The sequence below is a fragment of the Bufo bufo genome, chromosome 9 (assembly GCF_905171765.1).
Source record: "Bufo bufo chromosome 9, aBufBuf1.1, whole genome shotgun sequence".
Taxonomy (NCBI): domain Eukaryota; kingdom Metazoa; phylum Chordata; class Amphibia; order Anura; family Bufonidae; genus Bufo; species Bufo bufo.
In genome coordinates this window covers 228,406,424-228,431,562 of record NC_053397.1, presented here as the reverse complement: position 1 = coordinate 228,431,562, position 25,139 = coordinate 228,406,424, and the positions used below count along the sequence as shown (strand labels likewise).

General features: G+C 55.4%; 1 protein-coding gene across 3 annotated transcripts in view; it reads left to right on the top strand.

Annotated features, from left to right (window-relative positions):
* LOC120978924 (riboflavin-binding protein-like) overlaps positions 1–7,296 on the top strand; it is a 34,441-nt gene extending 27,145 nt beyond the window's left edge. For 2 of the 3 annotated variants that reach the window (XM_040407362.1, XM_040407364.1), the window contains exons 6-7: positions 1,704–1,964; positions 7,077–7,296. In XM_040407362.1, coding sequence (XP_040263296.1) covers positions 1,704–1,922 — 219 coding nt within the window. In that variant the 3' untranslated portion in view covers positions 1,923–1,964; positions 7,077–7,296. The remainder of the gene's footprint in view (positions 1–1,703; positions 1,965–7,076) is intronic. The other variant, XM_040407363.1, reaches the window with a different exon arrangement.
* The last annotated feature ends 17,843 nt before the right edge of the window (positions 7,297–25,139 follow it).

Genomic DNA, 25,139 nt, shown 5'->3' with positions numbered 1-25,139 from the left:
TAAATGTGTCTCCTCCACTGACGAGCAGGCGATTGTCGGGAAGGAGCGCTTCTGTATGAGGATGAGCGATGGCATTAGTGATCACTGCTCCCTGTACTGTGGAGGAGATCGCTGCATGTAAATGTGTCTCCTCCACTGACGAGCAGGCGATTGTCAGGAAGGAGCGCTTCTGTATGAGGATGAGCGATGGCATTACTGATCACTGCTCCCTATACTGTGGAGGAGATCGCTGCATGTAAATGTGTCTCCTCCACTGACGAGCAGGCGATTGTCGGGAAGGAGCGCTTCTGTATGAGGATGAGCGATGGCGTTAGTGATCACTGCTCCCTGTACTGTGGAGGAGATCGCTGCATGTAAATGTGTCTCCTCCACTGACGAGCAGGAGATTGTCGGGAAGGAGCGCTTCTGTATGAGGACGAGCGATGGCATTAGTGATCACTGCTCCCTGTACTGTGGAGGAGATCGCTGCATGTAAATGTGTCTCCTCCACTGACGAGCAGGCGATTGTCAGGAAGGAGCGCTTCTGTATGAGGATGAGCGATGGCATTACTGATCACTGCTCCCTATACTGTGGAGGAGATCGCTGCATGTAAATGTGTCTCCTCCACTGACGAGCAGGCGATTGTCGGGAAGGAGCGCTTCTGTATGAGGATGAGCGATGGCGTTAGTGATCACTGCTCCCTGTACTGTGGAGGAGATCGCTGCATGTAAATGTGTCTCCTCCACTGACGAGCAGGCGATTGTCGGGAAGGAGCGCTTCTGTATGTGGACGAGCGATGGCATTAGTGATCACTGCTCCCTGTACTGTGGAGGAGATCGCTGCATGTAAATGTGTCTCCTCCACTGACGAGCAGGCGATTGTCAGGAAGGAGCGCTTCTGTATGAGGATGAGCGATGGCGTTAGTGATCACTGCTCCCTGTACTGTGGAGGAGATCGCTGCATGTAAATGTGTCTCCTCCACTGACGAGCAGGCGATTGTCGGGAAGGAGCGCTTCTGTATGTGGACGAGCGATGGCATTAGTGATCACTGCTCCCTGTACTGTGGAGGAGATCGCTGCATGTAAATGTGTCTCCTCCACTGACGAGCAGGCGATTGTCAGGAAGGAGCGCTTCTGTATGAGGACGAGCGATGGCATTAGTGATCACTGCTCCCTGTACTGTGGAGGAGAATCAGCAGCCTTCCCAACAATCGGCCGCTCAGTCGGCCCGTGTAAATCCTGTTAAAATTCCAGTCGTGTGACAATATTTAGTTGCACAGCCAGTTTTCTGCTGTGTTCGACAGCTCGGCGGGACGGGGACATGTCCGGGGCCGGAAATAGGCGCAAATGTTGGCGAAAAACTGCTCCAGCCAGGGGCTATGAGGCGGGGACCGTAAGAGCCTCGTTATAAATTAGCCAAATCTTCTGGCAGCGCAAGGGAGAATCCATGAGCGGCGTAACAAGCCAATCTTAGTAAATGACCCCCACCGAGCAGTGCCCTCTGGGTGTCCTCTTCACATTACAGAGGGGAATGTCTGTATGGAGCGTCCACGGTCTGTCCCTCACCTGTAGTAGACAGCAGGACGCTGATGGCGACCCCCCCCCCATCAGGGGTCCCGGGGCAGCTGCACAGGTTGCACACAAGATGTGGGCCCCCGGTAACATGCTTGTAATGTACACGGGCCCCTCCATCCTCTCCACTAATGACTGTCTGTCCTCTCCAGATGTACATGAACAGCACCGACCTATGTCAGAACATCGCTGGCGGTTCGTTTGTGGTCAGCGCCTCTCCGTGCCAGTGCCTGGACATGACCCCGACTGACCAGAAGGTCATCAAGTATATTCTGAAGAACACGCATTCGGAGGAGAGCGAGGAGGAGAGCGAGGAGGAGAAGGCTTGCAAACTGCGGCTGCAACGGGCCCCAGGCAAGAAGAAGCCATGAAGAGGATGACTGAGCAGAGGTATAGAACGCGTCATCCCTCATGTATCACTACTCCTGTCTGGAGCACCAATCAGAGCTTCCAGTGCTTGGGTTGTCCCATTGCAACAACATATCCCTTAGGCCTCATGCACATGACCGGATTTGTATCCCTGTCCAATCAACATTTATGGGTCCACAAAAAGATACGTCCAATTCTCGGCCACAAAAAGTGAAGGGGAAGTGCGAGGGTCCACTTCAGTGCAAGGGAGGAGGGAGGGCCCACTACTGTGCAGGGGAGGAGGGAGGGCCCACTACTGTGCAGGGGAGGAGCGAGGGCCCACTACTGTGCAGGGGAGGAGGGAGGGCCCACTACTGTGCAGGGGAGGAGCGAGGGCCCACTACTGTGCAGGGGAGGAGCGAGGGCCCACTTCAGTGCAAGGGAGGAGGGAGGGCCCATTACAGTGCAGGGGAGGAGGGAGGGCCCACTACTGTGCAGGGGAGGAGGGAGGGCCCACTACTGTGCAGGGGAGGAGGGAGGGCCCACTACTGTGCAGGGGAGGAGCGAGGGCCCACTACTGTGCAGGGGAGGAGCGAGGGCCCACTACTGTGCAGGGGAGGAGCGAGGGCCCACTACTGTGCAGGGGAGGAGCGAGGGCCCACTACTGTGCAGAGGAGGAGTGAGGGCCCACTACTGTGCAGGGGAGGAGTGAGGGCCCACTACTGTGCAGGGGAGGAGGGAGGGTCCACTTCAGTGCAAGGGAGGGCCCATTACAGTGCAGGGGAGGAGGGAGGGCCCACTACTGTGCAGGGGAGGAGCGAGGGCCCACTACTGTGCAGGGGAGGAGCGAGGGCCCACTACTGTGCAGGGGAGGAGGGAGGACCCACTACTGTGCAGGGGAGGAGCGAGGGCCCACTACTGTGCAGGGGAGGAGCGAGGGCCCACTACTGTGCAGGGGAGGAGCGAGGGCCCACTACTGTGCAGAGGAGGAGCGAGGGCCCACTACTGTGCAGGGGAGGAGCGAGGGCCCACTACTGTGCAGGGGAGGAGCGAGGGCCCACTACTGTGCAGGGGAGGAGCGAGGGCCCACTACTGTGCAGAGGAGGAGTGAGGGCCCACTACAGTGCACAGGAGGAGCGAGGGCCCACTACTGTGCAGGGGAGGAGGGAGGGCCCACTACTGTGCAGGGGAGGAGGGAGGGTCCACTTCAGTGCAAGGGAGGAGGGAGGGCCCATTACAGTGCAGGGGAGGAGGGAGGGCCCACTACTGTGCAAGGGAGGAGCGAGGGCCCACTACTGTGCAGAGGAGGAGGGAGGACCCACTACTGTGCAGAGGAGGAGTGAGGGCCCACTACTGTGCAGGGGAGGAGCGAGGGCCCACTACTGTGCAGGGGAGGAGCGAGGGCCCACTACTGTGCAGAGGAGGAGTGAGGGCCCACTACTGTGCAGGGGAGGAGGGAGGGCCCACTACTGTGCAGGGGAGGAGGGAGGGTCCACTTCAGTGCAAGGGAGGAGGGAGGGCCCATTACAGTGCAGGGGAGGAGGGAGGGCCCACTACTGTGCAGGGGAGGAGCGAGGGCCCACTACTGTGCAGAGGAGGAGTGAGGGCCCACTACTGTGCAGAGGAGGAGGGAGGACCCACTACTGTGCAGAGGAGGAGTGAGGGCCCACTACTGTGCAGAGGAGGAGCGAGGGCCCACTACTGTGCAGAGGAGGAGGGAGGACCCACTACTGTGCAGAGGAGGAGTGAGGGCCCACTACTGTGCAGAGGAGGAGGGAGGACCCACTACTGTGCAGAGGAGGAGTGAGGGCCCACTACTGTGCAGAGGAGGAGCGAGGGCCCACTACTGTGCAGAGGAGGAGGGAGGACCCACTACTGTGCAGAGGAGGAGTGAGGGCCCACTACTGTGCAGGGGAGGAGGGAGGACCCACTACTGTGCAGGGGAGGAGGGAGGGCCCACTACTGTGCAGGGGAAGAGTGAGGGTCCACTTCAGTGCAGGGGAGGAGGGAGGGCCCATTACAGGGCAGGAGAGGAGGGAGGGCCCACTACTGTGCAGGGGAATTGCGAGGGTCCACTACAGTGCAGGGGAGGAGGGAGGGCCCACTACAGTGCAGGGGAAGTGCGAGGGTCCACTACAGTGCAGGGGAGGAGGGAGGGCCCACTACTGTGCAGGGGAAGTGCGAGGGTTCACTACAGTGCAGGGGAGGAGGGAGGGCCCATTACAGTGCAGGGGAGGAGGGAGGGCCCACTACTGTGAAGGGGAAGTGCGAGGGCCCATTACAGTGCAAGGGAGGAGCGAGGGCCCACTACTGTGCAGGGGAAGTGCGAGGGTCCACTACAGTGCAGGGGAGGAGGGAGGGCCCACTACAGTGCAGGGGAGGAGGGAGGGCCCACTACTGTGAAGGGGAAGTGCGAGGGCCCATTACAGTGCAAGGGAGGAGGGAGGGCCCACTACAGTGCAGGGGAGGAGCGAGGGCCCACTACAGTGCTCGGAAGGAGCGAGGGCCCACTACTGTGCAGGGGAAGTGCGAGGGTCCACTACTGTGCAGGGGAGGAGTAGGAGCCCACTTCAGTGCCCGGGAGGAGCGAGGGCCCACTACTGTACAGGGGAGGAGCGAGGGCCCACTACTGTGCAGGGGAGGAGCGAGGGCCCACTACTGTGCAGAGGAGGAGGGAGGACCCACTACTGTGCAGAGGAGGAGTGAGGGCCCACTACTGTGCAGAGGAGGAGGAGGGAGGACCCACTACTGTGCAGAGGAGGAGTGAGGGCCCACTACTGTGCAGGGGAGGAGGGAGGACCCACTACTGTGCAGGGGAGGAGGGAGGGCCCACTACTGTGCAGGGGAAGAGTGAGGGTCCACTTCAGTGCAGGGGAGGAGGGAGGGCCCATTACAGGGCAGGGGAGGAGGGAGGGCCCACTACTGTGCAGGGGAATTGCGAGGGTCCACTACAGTGCAGGGGAGGAGGGAGGGCCCACTACTGTGCAGGGGAGGAGGGAGGGCCTACTACAGTGCAGGGGAAGTGCGAGGGTCCACTACAGTGCAGGGGAAGTGCGAGGGTCCACTACAGTGCCCGGGAGGAGGGAGGGCCCACTACTGTGCAGGGGAGGAGGGAGGGCCCACTACTGTGAAGGGGAAGTGCGAGGGTTCACTACAGTGCAGGGGAGGAGGGAGGGCCCATTACAGTGCAGGGGAGGAGGGAGGGCCCACTACTGTGAAGGGGAAGTGCGAGGGTCCACTACAGTGCAGGGGAGGAGGGAGGGCCCACTACTGTGCAGGGAAGGAGGGAGGGTCCACTACTGTGCAGGGGAGCAGGGAGGGCCCACTACTGTGCAGGGGAGGAGGGAGGGCCCATTACAGTGCCCGGGAGGAGGGAGGGCCCACTACTGTGAAGGGGAAGTGCGAGGGCCATTACAGTGCAAGGGAGGAGCGAGGGCCCACTACTGTGCAGGGGAAGTGCGAGGGTCCACTACAGTGCAGGGGAGGAGGGAGGGCCCACTACAGTGCAGGGGAGGAGGGAGGGCCCACTACTGTGCAGGGGAGGAGCGAGGGCCCACTACTATGCAGGGGAAGTGCGAGGGTTCACTACAGTGCAGGGGAGGAGGGAGGGCCCATTACAGTGCAGGGGAGGAGGGAGGGCCCACTACTGTGAAGGGGAAGTGCGAGGGCCCATTACAGTGCAAGGGAGGGCCCACTACAGTGCAGGGGAGGAGCGAGGGCCCACTACAGTGCTCGGAAGGAGCGAGGGCCCACTACTGTGCAGGGGAAGTGCGAGGGTCCACTACTGTGCAGGGGAGGAGTAGGAGCCCACTTCAGTGCCCGGGAGGAGCGAGGGCCCACTACTGTGCAGGGGAGGAGCGAGGGCCCACTTCAGTGCCCGGGAGGAGCGAGGGCCCACTACTGTGCAGGGGAGGAGCGAGGGCCCACTACTGTGCAGGGGAGGAGCGAGGGCCCACTACTGTGCAGAGGAGGAGCGAGGGCCCACTACTGTGCAGGGGAGGAGCGAGGGCCCACTACTGTGCAGGGGAGGAGCGAGGGCCCACTACTGTGCAGAGGAGGAGCGAGGGCCCACTACAGTGCACGGGAGGAGCGAGGGCCCACTACTGTGCAGGGGAGGAGCGAGGGCCCACTACTGTGCAGGGGAGGAGCGAGGGCCCACTACTGTGCAGGGGAGGAGCGAGGGCCCACTACTGTGCAGGGGAGGAGCGAGGGCCCACTACAGTGCACGGGAGGAGCGAGGGCCCACTACAGTGCACGGGAGGAGCGAGGGTCCACTACTGTGCAGGGGAGGAGCGAGGGCCCACTACTGTGCAGGGGAGGAGCGAGGGCCCACTACTGTGCAGGGGAGGAGCGAGGGCCCACTACTGTGCAGGGGAGGAGCGAGGGCCCACTACTGTGCAGGGGAGGAGCGAGGGCCCACTACTGTGCAGGGGAGGAGCGAGGGCCACTACTGTGCAGGGGAGGAGCGAGGGCCCACTACTGTGCAGAGGAGGAGCGAGGGCCCACTACTGTGCAGGGGAGGAGCGAGGGCCCACTACTGTGCAGGGGAGGAGCGAGGGCCCACTACTGTGCAGAGGAGGAGCGAGGGCCCACTACAGTGCACGGGAGGAGCGAGGGCCCACTACTGTGCAGGGGAGGAGCGAGGGCCCACTACTGTGCAGGGGAGGAGCGAGGGCCCACTACTGTGCAGGGGAGGAGCGAGGGCCCACTACTGTGCAGGGGAGGAGCGAGGGCCCACTACAGTGCACGGGAGGAGCGAGGGTCCACTACTGTGCAGGGGAGGAGCGAGGGCCCACTACTGTGCAGGGGAGGAGCGAGGGCCCACTACTGTGCAGGGGAGGAGCGAGGGCCCACTACAGTGCACAGGAGGAGCGAGGGCCCACTACAGTGCACAGGAGGAGCGAGGGCCCACTACAGTGCACGGGAGGAGCGAGGGTCCTCTACAGTGAAGAGGCAATGTGAGGGTCCACTACAGTGCACGAGAAGAGTAAGGGGCCACTACAGTGCACAGGAGAAACAAGGGCCCACAACGGTGCAGGGGAAGAGCGAGAGTCCACTAAAGTGGGGAGGAAGGGCGAGGGTCAACTACATTGGGGGAGAGTCCATTACAGTGGGAGGGGGAGTATATCCTATACTTGGCAAAGACAGGAAGATCTGAATGTTTGTTCTTTCTGAAGGATCTTCCAGGAGCCCGAGCAACATGGCTGCATACACATGAAATATCCAAGAGCTGAAATCCATCAACCTTCTCACCCAGACACCCGAACCCCTCAGCAAGAAGGGAAGATGCATCTGTCATAGAGTCCATCATCCATCTGTTCCACAACCAGGAGACGAGTTGGTGTGAGTGAGCCCCCGGCTTCTGTCCTCAATAAACAGCGCCCCCTTCTGACCAAACTGTGCACTGTGTCGTCTCATTTACACTGAACCCTCTGTAACCACATCACCAGCGCAAATCTCTCTGTCCTGGCTTTGTTACAATGTATCAGTCTGCAGTCCAGAGGATTGTCTACACTGGATACAACTGTAGCAAACCCTCAGCTCATTAAGCAAACAGTGGGAATTAAAATACAAAGGTCCCCAATGAGACCATGTCAGGAGGCGCGCGCCTCTTCAGGGATTTGGTGGATTCTGGTCTCTGTGCCAGTTATGACTAACGTAGATTTACGCCATTTTCCCTTACTCCAGGGGACGAAATCTAACTGGGAGACCGCGCCCACTTGTCTGGTCACTAATTCAAAAGTAAGGGAAATAATTGGTAGTTTTCCACGTACGGCACTTCTGAGGGTCATTTCCGCTAGAATTTTGTTGTAAATCAATCGTAACTAAACGGAGATCATCAGAAACCTCCCCAGAACGGTTTGGAGCAGGCAGTGAGGTCCTCGGGGGTGGAGTCACTAAGGAGCATGTGGTGTCAGTGGAGGAATGAACGGATCTCTGTAGGAAATCATATAGTCACGTTTATGCTGAGCTGCAGAAAATCGGAAGCTGAGCAAAAACCCTACATTTGGCATTGTGCTTTCCAAAAGTTTTTACGGTGGGTGTGGTTTACCAGTGGAGGTGTGGCCTAAAACATTTAGACAGATATATTAATCCTAATGCCAAAACATTTGGTGCAAATCTACACTTGCTTTCAGTGAATAGTCATCCTAATAAATCTGCTGTTTGTGCCCATTATACATCTGGGAACGTCTCCCCCTTAGTGCTTCCATTCATCAACACTTTTCAGAGACCTCTGCTTGCTGTCAGTAAACATTCTTATTTACGTGCAGAGGCTGAAAATATTTACCGCCCTACTGTCAGGGACTGCGCGTGCGCTCACACATGTGCTTATAATGCACAACCCCAGAAACCAGCCTGAGCCTCAATGTCAGGGCTCAGCAAATATTACAGGCCTGTAGTGCCACCTACTGTCCATGAGGAAGCACTGCAGGAAATCTACACCCTACTGCTCCTATCGGAAGGGAGATGACATTACTGAACATGTGACAACGGGAAAAACTAAGAGAAAAACACAAAAATAGATATTTTCCTGCAATGCTGACCCTGAAAAAGGAGAAAAGCCATGAAGCGAAAGTCAAATGTCCTAATCCACGGAAAGAATCCGAAAATCCAAATGTGACTAAAATTACAGGATCAGCGTCTGATCTCCAGAAATCCAGAAACTGGTAAATCCCAGGATTAGCGCCTGATCTCCAGAAATCCAGAAACTGGTAAATCCCAGGATCAGCGCCTGATCTCCAGAAATCCAGTAACTGGTAAATCCCAGGATTAGCGCCTGATCTCCAGAAATCCAGTAACTGGTAAATCCTCGGATCAGCACCTGATCTCCAGAAATCCAGTAACTGGTAGATCACAGGATCAGCACCTGATCTCCAGAAATCCAGTATCTGGTAAATCCCAGGGTCAGCGCCTGATCTCCAGAAATCCAGTATCTGGTAAATCCCAGGGTCAGCGCCTGATCTCCAGAAATCCAGTATCTGGTAAATCCCAGGATCAGCGCCTGATCTCCAGAAATCCAGTATCTGGTAAATCCCAGGATTAGCGCCTGATCTCCAGAAATCCAGTATCTGGTAAATCCCAGGGTCAGCGCCTGATCTCCAGAAATCCAGAAACTGGTAAATCCCAGGATCAGCACCTGATCTCCAGAAATCCAGTATCTGGTAAATCCCAGGGTCAGCGCTGATCTCCAGAAATCCAGTAACTGGTAGATCACAGGATCAGCACCTGATCTCCAGAAATCCAGTAACTGGTAAATCCCAGGATTAGCGCCTGATCTCCAGAAATCCAGTATCTGGTAAATCCTCGGATCAGAGCCTGATCTCCAGAAATCCAGTATCTGGTAAATCCCAGGATCAGCACCTGATCTCCAGAAATCCAGTAACTGGTAAATCCCAGGATCAGCACCTGATCTCCAGAAATCCAGTAACTGGTAAATCCCAGGATTAGCGCCTGATCTCCAGAAATCCAGTATCTGGTAAATCCCAGGGTCAGCGCTGATCTCCAGAAATCCAGTATCTGGTAAATCACAGGATCAGCACCTGATCTCCAGAAATCCAGTAACTGGTAAATCCTCGGATCAGCGCCTGATCTCCAGAAATCCAGTATCTGGTAAATCCCAGGGTCAGCGCTGATCTCCAGAAATCCAGTAACTGGTAAATCCCAGGATCAGCACCTGATCTCCAGAAATCCAGTATCTGGTAAATCCCAGGGTCAGCGCCTGATCTCCAGAAATCCAGTATCTGGTAAATCCTCGGATCAGCGCCTGATCTCCAGAAATCCAGTAACTGGTAAATCCCAGGATCAGCGCCTGATCTCCAGAAATCCAGTATCTGGTAAATCCCAGGATCAGCGCCTGATCTCCAGAAATCCAGTATCTGGTAAATCCCAGGGTCAGCGCCTGATCTCCAGAAATCCAGTAACTGGTAAATCCCAGGATCAGCACCTGATCTCCAGAAATCCAGTATCTGGTAAATCCCAGGATCAGCGCTGATCTCCAGAAATCCAGTATCTGGTAAATCCTCGGATCAGCACCTGATCTCCAGAAATCCAGTAACTGGTAAATCCCAGGGTCAGCGCCTGATCTCCAGAAATCCAGTAACTGGTAAATCCCAGGATCAGCACCTGATCTCCAGAAATCCAGTATCTGGTAAATCCTCGGATCAGTGCTGATCTCCAGAAATCCAGTTTCTGGTAAATCCCAGGGTCAGCACCTGATCTCCAGAAATCCAGTAACTGGTAAATCCCAGGATCAGCGCCTGATCTCCAGAAATCCAGTAACTGGTAAATCCCAGGATCAGCACCTGATCTCCAGAAATCCAGTAACTGGTAAATCCCAGGATCAGCGCTGATCTCCAGAAATCCAGTAACTGGTAAATCCCAGGATCAGCACCTGATCTCCAGAAATCCAGTAACTGGTAAATCCCAGGATCAGCGCTGATCTCCAGAAATCCAGTAACTGGTAAATCCCAGGATCAGCACCTGATCTCCAGAAATCCAGTATCTGGTAAATCCCAGGATCAGCACCTGATCTCCAGAAATCCAGTAACTGGTAAATCCCAGGATCAGCGATGATCTCCAGAAATCCAGTATCTGGTAAATCCCAGGATCAACACCTGATCTCCAGAAATCCAGTAACTGGTAAATCCCAGGATCAGCACCTGATCTCCAGAAATCCAGTAACTGGTAAATCCTCGGATCAGCGCCTGATCTCCAGAAATCCAGTATCTGGTAAATTCCAGGATCAGCACCTGATCTCCAGAAATCCAGTATCTGGTAAATCCCAGGATCAGCACCTGATCTCCAGAAATCCAGTATCTGGTAAATCACAGGATCCGCGCTGATCTCCAGAAATCCAGTATCTGGTAAATCCTTGGATCAGCACTGATCTCCAGGAATCCAGTAACTGGTAAATCACAGGATCAGCGCCTGATCTCCAGAAATCCAGTATCTGGTAAATCCTCTGATCAGCACCTGATCTCCAGAAATCCAGTAACTGGTAAATCCCAGGATCAGCACCTGATCTCCAGAAATCCAGTATCTGGTAAATCCCAGGATCAGCACCTGATCTCCAGAAATCCAGTATCTGGTAAATCCCAGGGTCAGCGCCTGATCTCCAGAAATCCAGTATCTGGTAAATCACAGGATCAGCGCCTGATCTCCAGAAATCCAGTATCTGGTAAATCCCAGGGTCAGCGCCTGATCTCCAGAAATCCAGTATCTGGTAAATCACAGGATCAGCGCCTGATCTCCAGAAATCCAGTATCTGGTAAATCCCAGGATCAGCGCCTGATCTCCAGAAATCCAGTATCTGGTAAATCACAGGATCAGCGCCTGATCTCCAGAAATCCAGTAACTGGTAAATCCCAGGGTCAGCGCTGATCTCCAGAAATCCAGTAACTGGTAAATCCCAGGATCAGCACCTGATCTCCAGAAATCCAGTATCTGGTAAATCCCAGGGTCAGCGCTGATCTCCAGAAATCCAGTAACTGGTAAATCCCAGGATCAGCGCCTGATCTCCAGAAATCCAGTATCTGGTAAATCCCAGGATCAGCACCTGATCTCCAGAAATCCAGTATCTGGTAAATCCCAGGGTCAGCGCCTGATCTCCAGAAATCCAGAAACTGGTAAATCCCAGGATTAGCGCCTGATCTCCAGAAATCCAGTATCTGGTAAATCCTCGGATCAGCACCTGATCTCCAGAAATCCAGTAACTGGTAAATCCCAGGGTCAGCACCTGATCTCCAGAAATCCAGTAACTGGTAAATCCTCGGATCAGCACCTGATCTCCAGAAATCCAGTATCTGGTAAATCCTCGGATCAGCACCTGATCTCCAGAAATCCAGTAACTGGTAAATCCTCGGATCAGCGCCTGATCTCCAGAAATCCAGTATCTGGTAAATCCCAGGATCAGCACCTGATCTCCAGAAATCCAGTATCTGGTAAATCCTCGGATCAGCGCTGATCTCCAGAAATCCAGTATCTGGTAAATCCCAGGATCAGCGCCTGATCTCCAGAAATCCAGTATCTGGTAAATCCCAGGATCAGCACCTGATCTCCAGAAATCCAGTATCTGGTAAATCCCAGGATCAGCGCCTGATCTCCAGAAATCCAGTAACTGGTAAATCCCAGGATCAGCACCTGATCTCCAGAAATCCAGTATCTGGTAAATCCTCGGATCAGCGCCTGATCTCCAGAAATCCAGTAACTGGTAAATCCCAGGATCAGCGCCTGATCTCCAGAAATCCAGTATCTGGTAAATCCCAGGATCAGCACCTGATCTCCAGAAATCCAGTATCTGGTAAATCCCAGGATCAGCGCCTGATCTCCAGAAATCCAGTAACTGGTAAATCCCAGGATCAGCACCTGATCTCCAGAAATCCAGTATCTGGTAAATCCTTGGATCAGCGCCTGATCTCCAGAAATCCAGTAACTGGTAAATCTCCTATTACTAACTGAAGAAAAACATCCAGCCCCTCGTGCAGCTTTCCACGGAGGATATCGACGAGTGAAATCAAATTTTTATTGCATTTCATCAATTGTGAAAAATATATATTTTCCAGTTGGATTTCATTTGATTTCTGCAGCCGGGATGTATTCCACTACATAGCAAGATGCAGAATACCGCTCTCTATCAAACCAGTCAGAAAGGCCTTATGTTCACTAATCTAATGTTCTGGACTTTCATGAAGAGAAACCGCCGCTAGTCACCGTCAGTGTATCTACCTCCTATAGACGGCGGTGCGGCCTGTGATCACTGTCAGTGTATCTACCCCCTATAGACGGCGGTGCGGCCTGTGATCGCTGTCAGTGTATCTACCTCCTATAGACGGCAGTGCGGCCTGTGATCACTGTCAGTGTATCTACCTCCTCCTATAGACGGCGGTGCGGCCTGTGATCACTGTCAGTGTATCTACCTCCTATAGACGGCGGTGCGGCCTGTGATCACTGTCAGTGTATCTACCCCCTATAGACGGCGGTGCGGCCTGTGATCGCTGTCAGTGTATCTACCTCCTATAGACGGCGGTGCGGCCTGTGATCACTGTCAGTGTATCTACCTCCTATAGATGGCGGTGCGGCCTGTGATCACTGTCAGTGTATCTACCTCCTATAGACGGCGGTGCGGCCTGTGATCACTGTCAGTGTATCTACCTCCTCCTATAGACGGCGGTGCGGCCTGTGATCACTGTCAGTGTATCTACCCCCTATAGACGGCGGTGCGGCCTGTGATCACTGTCAGTGTATCTACCTCCTATAGACGGCGGTGCGGCCTGTGATCGCTGTCAGTGTATCTACCTCCTCCTATAGACGGCGGTGCGGCCTGTGATCACTGTCAGTGTATCTACCTCCTATAGACGGCGGTGCGACCTGTGGTCACTGTCAGTGTATCTACCTCCTATAGACGGCGGTGCGGCCTGTGATCACTGTCAGTGTATCTACCTCCTATAGACAGCGGTGCGGCCTGTGGTCGCTGTCAGTGTATCTACCTCCTATAGACAGCGGTGCGGCCTGTGATCACTGTCAGTGTATCTACCTCCTATAGATGGCGGTGCGGCCTGTGATCACTGTCAGTGTATCTACCTCCTATAGACGGCGGTGCGGCCTGTGATCGCTGTCAGTGTATCTACCTCCTATAGACGGCGGTGCGGCCTGTGATCACTGTCAGTGTATCTACCTCCTATAGACAGCGGTGCGGCCTGTGGTCGCTGTCAGTGTATCTACCTCCTATAGACAGCGGTGCGGCCTGTGATCACTGTCAGTGTATCTACCTCCTATAGACAGCGGTGCGGCCTGTGATCACTGTCAGTGTATCTACCTCCTATAGACGGCGGTGCGGCCTGTGATCACCTGTCAGTGTATCTACCTCCTATAGACGGCGGTGCGGCCTGTGATCACTGTCAGTGTATCTACCTCCTATAGACGGCGGTGCGGCCTGTGGTCACTGTCAGTGTATCTACCTCCTATAGACGGCGGTGCGGCCTGTGATCACTGTCAGTGTATCTACCTCCTATAGACGGCGGTGCGGCCTGTGATCACTGTCAGTGTATCTACCTCCCTATAGACGGCGGTGCGGCCTGTGATCACTGTCAGTGTATCTACCTCCTATAGACGGCGGTGCGGCCTGTGGTCACTGTCAGTGTATCTACCTCCTATAGACGGCGGTGCGGCCTGTGATCACTGTCAGTGTATCTACCTCCTATAGACAGCGGTGCGGCCTGTGATCACTGTCAGTGTATCTACCTCCTATAGACGGCGGTGCGGCCTGTGATCACTGTCAGTGTATCTACCTCCTATAGACGGCGGTGCGGCCTGTGATCACTGTCAGTGTATCTACCTCCTATAGACGGCGGTGCGGCCTGTGATCGCTGTCAGTGTATCTACCTCCTATAGACTGGCGGTGCGGCCTGTGATCACTGTCAGTGTATCTACCTCCTATAGACAGGCGGTGCGGCCTGTGATCACTGTCAGTGTATCTACCTCCTATAGACAGCGGTGCGGCCTGTGATCGCTGTCAGTGTATCTACCTCCTATAGACAGCGGTGCGGCCTGTGGATCACTGTCAGTGTATCTACCTCCTATAGACAGCGGTGCGGCCTGTGATCACTGTCAGTGTATCTACCTCCTATAGACAGCGGTGCGGCCTGTGATCAGCTGTCAGTGTATCTACCTCCTATAGACGGCGGTGCGGCCTGTGATCACTGTCAGTGTATCTACCTCCTATAGACGGCGGTGCGGCCTGTGATCACTGTCAGTGTATCTACCTCCTATAGACGGCGGTGCGGCCTGTGGTCACTGTCAGTGTATCTACCTCCTATAGACGGCGGTGTGACCTGTGATCACTGTCAGTGTATCTACCTCCTATAGACGGCGGTGCGGCCTGTGATCACTATCAGTGTATCTACCTCCTATAGACAGCGGTGCGGCCTGTGATCACTGTCAGTGTATCTACCTCCTATAGACGGCGGTGCGGCCTGTGATCGCTGTCAGTGTATCTACCTCCTATAGACGGCGGTGCGGCCTGTGATCACTGTCAGTGTATCTACCCCCTATAGATGGCGGTGCGGCCTGTGATCACTGTCAGTGTATCTACCTCCTATAGACGGCGGTGCGGCCTGTGGTCACTGTCAGTGTATCTACCTCCTATAGACAGCGGTGCGGCCTGTGATCACTGTCAGTGTATCTACCTCCTATAGACGGCGGTGCGGCCTGTGATCACTGTCAGTGTATCTACCCCCTATAGACGGCGGTGCGGCCTGTGATCACTGTCAGTGTATCTACCTCCTATAGACGGCGGTGCGGCCTGTGATCGATGTCAGTGTATCTACCTCCTATAGACGGCGGTGCGGCCTGTGATCGCTGTCAGTGTATCTACCTCCTATAGACGGCGGTGCGGTCTGTGATCACTGTCAGTGTATCTACCTCCTATAGACGGCGGTGCGGCCTGTGATCGCTGTCAGTGTATCTACCTCCTATAGACGGCGGTGTGGCCTGTGATCGCTGTCAGTGTATCTACCTCCTATAGACAGCGGTGCGGCCTGTGATCACTGTCAGTGTATCTACCTCCTATAGACAGCGGTGCGGCCTGTGATCACTGTCAGTGTATCTACCTCCTATAGACGGCGGTGCGGCCTGTGATCACTGTCAGTGTATCTACCTCCTATAGACGGCGGTGCGGCCTGTGATCGCTGTCAGTGTATCTACCTCCTATAGACGGCGGTGCGGCCTGTGGTCACTGTCAGTGTATCTACCTCCTATAGACGGCGGTGCGGCCTGTGATCGCTGTCAGTGTATCTACCTCCTATAGACGGCGGTGCGGCCTGTGATCACTGTCAGTGTATCTACCTCCTATAGACGGCGGTGCGGCCTGTGGTCACTGTCAGTGTATCTACCTCCTCCTATAGACGGCGGTGCGGCCTGTGATCACTGTCAGTGTATCTACCTCCTATAGACGGCGGTGCGGCCTGTGATCACTGTCAGTGTATCTACCTCCTATAGACAGCGGTGCGGCCTGTGATCGCTGTCAGTGTATCTACCTCCTATAGACGGCAGTGCGGCCTGTGATCACTGTCAGTGTATCTACCTCCTATAGACGGCGGTGCGGTCTGTGGTCACTGTCAGTGTATCTACCTCCTATAGACGGCGGTGCGGCCTGTGATCGCTGTCAGTGTATCTACCTCCTATAGACGGCGGTGCGGCCTGTGATCACTGTCAGTGTATCTACCCCCTATAGACGGCGGTGCGGTCTGTGATCGCTGTCAGTGTATCTACCTCCTATAGACAGCGGTGCGGCCTGTGATCACTGTCAGTGTATCTACCTCCTATAGACGGCAGTGCGGCCTGTGATCACTGTCAGTGTATCTACCTCCTATAGACGGCGGTGCGGCCTGTGATCACTGTCAGTGTATCTACCTCCTATAGACAGCGGTGCGGCCTGTGATCACTGTCAGTGTATCTACCTCCTATAGACGGCGGTGCGGCCTGTGGTCACAGTCAGTGTATCTACCCCCTATAGACGGCGGTGCGGCCTGTGATCACTGTCAGTGTATCTACCTCCTATAGACGGCGGTGCGGCCTGTGATCACCGTCAGTGTATCTACCTCCTATAGACAGCGGTGCGGCCTGTGATCACTGTCAGTGTATCTACCCCCTATAGACGGCGGTGCGGCCTGTGATCACTGTCAGTGTATCTACCCCCTATAGACGGCGGTGCGGCCTGTGATCACTGTCAGTGTATCTACCTCCTATAGTCAGCGGTGCGGCCTGTGATCACTGTCAGTGTATCTACCTCCTATAGACGGCGGTGCGGCCTGTGATCACTGTCAGTGTATCTCCCTCCTATAGACGGCGGTGCGGCCTGTGATCACTGTCAGTGTATCTACCTCCTATAGTCAGCGGTGCGGCCTGTGATCACTGTCAGTGTATCTACCTCCTATAGACGGCGGTGCGGCCTGTGATCACTGTCAGTGTATCTACCCCCTATAGACGGCGGTGCGGTCTGTGATCGCTGTCAGTGTATCTACCCCCTATAGACGGCGGTGCGGCCTGTGATCACTGTCAGTGTATCTACCTCCTATAGACGGCGGTGCGGCCTGTGATCACTGTCAGTGTATCTACCCCCTATAGACGGCGGTGCGGTCTGTGATCGCTGTCAGTGTATCTACCTCCTATAGACAGCGGTGCGGCCTGTGATCACTGTCAGTGTATCTACCCCCTATAGACGGCGGTGCGGCCTGTGATCACTGTCAGTGTATCTACCCCCTATAGACGGCGGTGCGGCCTGTGATCACTGTCAGTGTATCTACCTCCTATAGTCAGCGGTGCGGCCTGTGATCACTGTCAGTGTATCTACCCCCTATAGACGGCGGTGCGGTCTGTGATCGCTGTCAGTGTATCTACCTCCTATAGACGGCGGTGCGGCCTGTGATCACTGTCAGTGTATCTACCCCCTATAGACGGCGGTGCGGCCTGTGGTCACTGTCAGTGTATCTACCTCCTATAGTCAGCGGTGCGGCCTGTGATCACTGTCAGTGTATCTACCTCCTATAGTCAGCGGTGCGGCCTGTGATCACTGTCAGTGTATCTACCCCCTATAGACGGCGGTGCGGCCTGTGATCACTGTCAGTGTATCTACCCCCTATAGATGGCGGTGCGGCCTGTGGTCACTGTCAGTGTATCTACCTCCTATAGACAGCGGTGCGGCCTGTGATCACTGTCAGTGTATCTACCCCCTATAGACGGCGGTGCGGCCTGTGATCACTGTCAGTGTATCTACCTCCTATAGACGGCGGTGCGGCCTGTGATCACTGTCAGTGTATCTACCTCCTATAGACGGCAGTGCGGCCTGTGATCACTGTCAGTGTATCTACCTCCTATAGACGGCGGTGCGGCCTGTGATCACTGTCAGTGTATCTACCCCCTATAGACGGCGGTGCGGCCTGTGATCGCTGTCAGTGTATCTACCTCCTATAGACGGCGGTGCGGCCTGTGATCACTGTCAGTGTATCTACCTCCTATAGACGGCGGTGCGGCCTGTGATCGCTGTCAGTGTATCTACCTCCTATAGACGGCGGTGCGGCCTGTGATCACTGTCAGTGTATCTACCTCCTATAGACGGCGGTGCGGCCTGTGATCACTGTCAGTGTATCTACCTCCTATAGACAGCGGTGCGGCCTGTGGTCGCTGTCAGTGTATCTACCTCCTATAGACGGCGGTGCGGCCTGTGATCACTGTCAGTGTATCTACCTCCTATAGACGGCGGTGCGACCTGTGATCACTGTCAGTGTATCTACCTCCTATAGACGGCGGTGCGGCCTGTGATCACTGTCAGTGTATCTACCTCCTATAGACGGCGGTGCGGCCTGTGATCACTGTCAGTGTATCTACCTCCTATAGACGGCGGTGCGGCCTGTGATCACTGTCAGTGTATCTACCCCCTATAGACGGCGGTGCGGCCTGTGATCGCTGTCAGTGTATCTACCTCCTATAGACGGCGGTGCGGCCTGTGATCACTGTCAGTGTATCTACCTCCTATAGACGGCGGTGCGGCCTGTGATCACTGTCAGTGTATCTACCTCCTATAGACAGCGGTGCGGCCTGTGATCACTGTCAGTGTATCTACCTCCTATAGACAGCAGTGCGGCCTGTGATCACCGTCAGTGTATCTACCTCCTATAGACGGCGGTGCGGCCTGTGATCACTGTCAGTGTATCTACCTCCTATAGACGGCGGTGCAGCCTGTGATCACTGTCAGTGTATCTACCTCCTATAGACGGCGGTGCGGCCTGTGATCACTGTAAGTGTATCTACCTCCTATAGACGGCGGTGCGGCCTGTGATCACTGTCAGTGTATCTACCTCCTATAGACGGCGGTGCGGCCTGTGATCGCTGTCAGTGTATCTACCTCCTATAGACGGCGGTGCGGCCTGTGATCACTGTCAGTGTATCTACCTCCTATAGACGGCGGTGCGGCCTGTGATCACTGTCAGTGTATCTACCTCCTATAGACGGCGGTGCGGCCTGTGATCACTGTCAGTGTATCTACCTCCTATAGACGGCGGTGCGGCCTGTGATCACTGTAAGTGTATCTACCTCCTATAGACGGCGGTGCGGCCTGTGATCACTGTCAGTGTATCTACCTCCTATAGACGGCGGTGCGGCCTGTGATCGCTGTCAGTGTATCTACCTCCTATAGACGGCGGTGCGGCCTGTGATCACTGTCAGTGTATCTACCTCCTATAGACGGCGGTGCGGCCTGTGATCACTGTCAGTGTATCTACCTCCTATAGACGGCGGTGCGGCCTGTGATCGCTGTCAGTGTATCTACCTCCTATAGACGGCGGTGCGGTCTGTGGTCACTGTCAGTGTATCTACCTCCTATAGACGGCGGTGCGGCCTGTGATCGCTGTCAGTGTATCTACCTCCTATAGACGGCGGTGCGGTCTGTGATCACTGTCAGTGTATCTACCTCCTATAGACGGCGGTGCGGCCTGTGATCGCTGTCAGTGTATCTACCTCCTATAGACAGCGGTGCGGCCTGTGATCACTGTCAGTGTATCTACCTCCTATAGACGGCGGTGCGGTCTGTGGTCACTGTCAGTGTATCTACCTCCTATAGACGGCAGTGCGGCCTGTGATCACTGTCAGTGTATCTACCTCCTATAGACGGCGGTGCGGCCTGTGATCGCTGTCAGTGTATCTACCTCCTATAGACAGCGGTGCGGCCTGTGATCACTGTCAGTGTATCTACCTCCTATAGACGGCGGTGCGGCCTGTGATCACTGTCAGTGTATCTACCTCCTATAGACAGCGGTGCGGCCTGTGATCGCTGTCAGTGTATCTACCTCCTATAGACGGCGGTGCGGCCTGTGATCACTGTCAGTGTATCTACCTCCTATAGACGGCAGTGCGGCCTGTGATCGCTGTCAGTGTATCTACCTCCTATAGACGGCGGTGCGGTCTGTGATCGCTGTCAGTGTATCTACCTCCTATAGACGGCAGTGCGGCCTGTGATCACTGTCAGTGTATCTACCTCCTATAGATGGCGGTGCGGCCTGTGATCACTGTCAGTGTATCTACCTCCTATAGACGGCAGTGCGGCCTGTGATCGCTGTCAGTGTATCTACCTCCTATAGACGGCGGTGCGGCCTGTGATCACTGTCAGTGTATCTACCTCCTATAGACGGCAGTGCGGCCTGTGATCACTGTCAGTGTATCTACCTCCTATAGATGGCGGTGCGGCCTGTGATCACTGTCAGTGTATCTACCTCCTATAGACGGCAGTGCGGCCTGTGATCACTGTCAGCGTATCTACCTCCTATAGACGGCGGTGCGGCCTGTGATCGCTGTCAGTGTATCTACCTCCTATAGACGGCGGTGCGGCCTGTGATCACTGTCAGTGTATCTACCTCCTATAGACGGCGGTGCGGCCTGTGATCGCTGTCAGTGTATCTACCTCCTATAGACGGCGGTGCGGCCTGTGATCACTGTCAGTGTATCTACCTCCTATAGACGGCGGTGCGGCCTGTGATCACTGTCAGTGTATCTACCTCCTATAGACGGCGGTGCGGCCTGTGATCACTGTCAGTGTATCTACCCCCTATAGACGGCGGTGCGGCCTGTGGTCGCTGTCAGTGTATCTACCTCCTATAGACAGCGGTGCGGCCTGTGATCGCTGTCAGTGTATCTACCTCCTATAGACGGCGGTGCGGCCTGTGATCACTGTCAGTGTATCTACCTCCTATAGACGGCGGTGCGGCCTGTGATCACCGTCAGTGTATCTACCTCCTATAGACAGCGGTGCGGCCTGTGATCGCTGTCAGTGTATCTACCTCCTATAGACAGCGGTGCGGCCTGTGATCGCTGTCAGTGTATCTACCTCCTATAGACGGCGGTGCGGCCTGTGATCACTGTCAGTGTATCTACCTCCTATAGATGGCGGTGCGGCCTGTGATCACTGTCAGTGTATCTACCTCCTATAGACGGCGGTGCGGCCTGTGATCACTGTAAGTGTATCTACCTCCTATAGACGGCGGTGCGGCCTGTGATCACTGTCAGTGTATCTACCTCCTATAGACGGCGGTGCGGCCTGTGATCGCTGTCAGTGTATCTACCTCCTATAGATGGCGGTGCGGCCTGTGATCACTGTCAGTGTATCTACCTCCTATAGACGGCAGTGCGGCCTGTGATCACTGTAAGTGTATCTACCTCCTATAGACGGCGGTGCGGCCTGTGATCACTGTCAGTGTATCTACCTCCTATAGACGGCGGTGCGGCCTGTGATCACTGTCAGTGTATCTACCTCCTATAGACGGCGGTGCGGCCTGTGATCACTGTCAGTGTATCTACCTCCTATAGACGGCGGTGCGGCCTGTGATCACTGTCAGTGTATCTACCTCCTATAGACAGCGGTGCGGCCTGTGATCACTGTCAGTGTATCTACCTCCTATAGACGGCGGTGCGGTCTGTGATCGCTGTCAGTGTATCTACCTCCTATAGACGGCGGTGTGACCTGTGATCACTGTCAGTGTATCTACCTCCTATAGACGGCGGTGCGGCCTGTGATCACTGTCAGTGTATCTACCTCCTATAGACGGCGGTGCGGCCTGTGATCACTGTCAGTGTATCTACCTCCTATAGACGGCGGTGCGGCCTGTGATCACTGTCAGTGTATCTACCTCCTATAGACGGCGGTGCGGCCTGTGATCACTGTCAGTGTATCTACCCCCTATAGACGGCGGTGCGGCCTGTGATCGCTGTCAGTGTATCTACCTCCTATAGACGGCGGTGCGGCCTGTGATCACTGTCAGTGTATCTACCTCCTATAGACGGCGGTGCGGCCTGTGATCACTGTCAGTGTATCTACCTCCTATAGACGGCGGTGCGGCCTGTGATCACTGTCAGTGTATCTACCTCCTATAGACGGCGGTGCGGCCTGTGATCACTGTCAGTGTATCTACCTCCTATAGACGGCGGTGCGGCCTGTGATCACTGTCAGTGTATCTACCTCCTATAGACGGCGGTGCGGCCTGTGATCACTGTCAGTGTATCTACCCCCTATAGACGGCGGTGCGGCCTGTGATCACTGTCAGTGTATCTACCCCCTATAGACGGCGGTGCGGCCTGTGGTCACTGTCAGTGTATCTACCCCCTATAGACGGCGGTGCGGCCTGTGATCGCTGTCAGTGTATCTACCCCCTATAGACGGCGGTGCGGCCTGTGATCGCTGTCAGTGTATCTACCTCCTATAGACGGCGGTGCGGCCTGTGATCACTGTCAGTGTATCTACCTCCTATAGACGGCGGTGCGGCCTGTGATCGCTGTCAGTGTATCTACCCCCTATAGACGGCGGTGCGGCCTGTGATCGCTGTCAGTGTATCTACCTCCTATAGACGGCGGTGCGGTCTGTGATCGCTGTCAGTGTATCTACCTCCTATAGACGGCGGTGCGGCCTGTGATCACTGTCAGTGTATCTACCCCCTATAGACGGCGGTGCGGCCTGTGATCACTGTCAGTGTATCTACCTCCTATAGACGGCGGTGCGGCCTGTGATCACTGTAAGTGTATCTACCTCCTATAGACGGCGGTGCGGCCTGTGATCACTGTCAGTGTATCTACCTCCTATAGACGGCGGTGCGGCCTGTGATCACTGTAAGTGTATCTACCTCCTATAGACGGCGGTGCGGCCTGTGATCACTGTCAGTGTATCTACCTCCTATAGACGGCGGTGCGGCCTGTGATCACTGTCAGTGTATCTACCTCCTATAGACGGCGGTGCGGCCTGTGATCACTGTAAGTGTATCTACCTCCTATAGACGGCGGTGCGGCCTGTGATCACTGTCAGTGTATCTACCTCCTATAGACGGCGGTGCGGCCTGTGATCGCTGTCAGTGTATCTACCTCCTATAGACGGCGGTGCGGCCTGTGATCACTGTCAGTGTATCTACCTCCTATAGACGGCGGTGCGGCCTGTGATCACTGTCAGTGTATCTACCTCCTATAGACGGCGGTGCGGCCTGTGATCGCTGTCAGTGTATCTACCTCCTATAGACGGCGGTGCGGTCTGTGGTCACTGTCAGTGTATCTACCTCCTATAGACGGCGGTGCGGCCTGTGATCGCTGTCAGTGTATCTACCTCCTATAGACGGCGGTGCGGTCTGTGATCACTGTCAGTGTATCTACCTCCTATAGACGGCGGTGCGGCCTGTGATCACTGTCAGTGTATCTACCTCCTATAGACAGCGGTGCGGCCTGTGATCGCTGTCAGTGTATCTACCTCCTATAGACAGCGGTGCGGCCTGTGATCACTGTCAGTGTATCTACCTCCTATAGACGGCGGTGCGGTCTGTGATCGCTGTCAGTGTATCTACCTCCTATAGACAGCGGTGCGGCCTGTGATCGCTGTCAGTGTATCTACCTCCTATAGACAGCGGTGCGGCCTGTGATCACTGTCAGTGTATCTACCTCCTATAGACGGCGGTGCGGTCTGTGGTCACTGTCAGTGTATCTACCTCCTATAGACGGCGGTGCGGCCTGTGATCGCTGTCAGTGTATCTACCTCCTATAGACGGCAGTGCGGCCTGTGATCACTGTCAGTGTATCTACCTCCTATAGACGGCGGTGCGGCCTGTGATCGCTGTCAGTGTATCTACCTCCTATAGACAGCGGTGCGGCCTGTGATCGCTGTCAGTGTATCTACCTCCTATAGACAGCGGTGCGGCCTGTGATCGCTGTCAGTGTATCTACCTCCTATAGACGGCGGTGCGGTCTGTGGTCACTGTCAGTGTATCTACCTCCTATAGACGGCGGTGCGGCCTGTGATCGCTGTCAGTGTATCTACCTCCTATAGACGGCAGTGCGGCCTGTGATCACTGTCAGTGTATCTACCTCCTATAGACGGCGGTGCGGCCTGTGATCGCTGTCAGTGTATCTACCTCCTATAGACAGCGGTGCGGCCTGTGATCACTGTCAGTGTATCTACCTCCTATAGACGGCGGTGCGGCCTGTGATCGCTGTCAGTGTATCTACCTCCTATAGACAGCGGTGCGGCCTGTGATCACTGTCAGTGTATCTACCTCCTATAGACGGCGGTGCGGCCTGTGATCACTGTCAGTGTATCTACCTCCTATAGACAGCGGTGCGGCCTGTGATCACTGTCAGTGTATCTACCTCCTATAGACAGCGGTGCGGCCTGTGATCGCTGTCAGTGTATCTACCCCCTATAGACGGCGGTGCGGCCTGTGATCGCTGTCAGTGTATCTACCTCCTATAGACGGCGGTGCGGCCTGTGATCACTGTCAGTGTATCTACCTCCTATAGACGGTAGGTGCGGCCTGTGATCACTGTCAGTGTATCTACCTCCTATAGACGGCGGTGCGGCCTGTGATCGCTGTCAGTGTATCTACCTCCTATAGACGGCGGTGCGGCCTGTGATCACTGTCAGTGTATCTACCTCCTATAGACGGCAGTGCGGCCTGTGATCACTGTCAGTGTATCTACCTCCTATAGATGGCGGTGCGGCCTGTGATCACTGTCAGTGTATCTACCTCCTATAGACGGCAGTGCGGCCTGTGATCACTGTCAGTGTATCTACCTCCTATAGATGGCGGTGCGGCCTGTGATCGCTGTCAGCGTATCTACCTCCTATAGACGGCGGTGCGGCCTGTGATCTCTGTCAGTGTATCTACCTCCTATAGACGGCGGTGCGGCCTGTGATCGCTGTCAGTGTATCTACCTCCTATAGACGGCGGTGCGGCCTGTGATCACTGTCAGTGTATCTACCTCCTATAGACGGCGGTGCGGCCTGTGATCACTGTCAGTGTATCTACCTCCTATAGACGGCGGTGCGGCCTGTGATCACTGTCAGTGTATCTACCTCCTATAGACGGCGGTGCGGCCTGTGATCGCTGTCAGTGTATCTACCTCCTATAGACGGCGGTGCGGCCTGTGATCGCTGTCAGTGTATCTACCTCCTATAGACGGCGGTGCGGCCTGTGATCACTGTCAGTGTATCTACCTCCTATAGACGGCGGTGCGGCCTGTGATCACTGTCAGTGTATCTACCTCCTATAGACGGCGGTGCGGCCTGTGATCACTGTCAGTGTATCTACCTCCTATAGACGGCGGTGCGGCCTGTGATCACTGTCAGTGTATCTACCTCCTATAGACGGCGGTGCGGCCTGTGATCACTGTCAGTGTATCTACCTCCTATAGACGGCGGTGCGGCCTGTGATCACTGTCAGTGT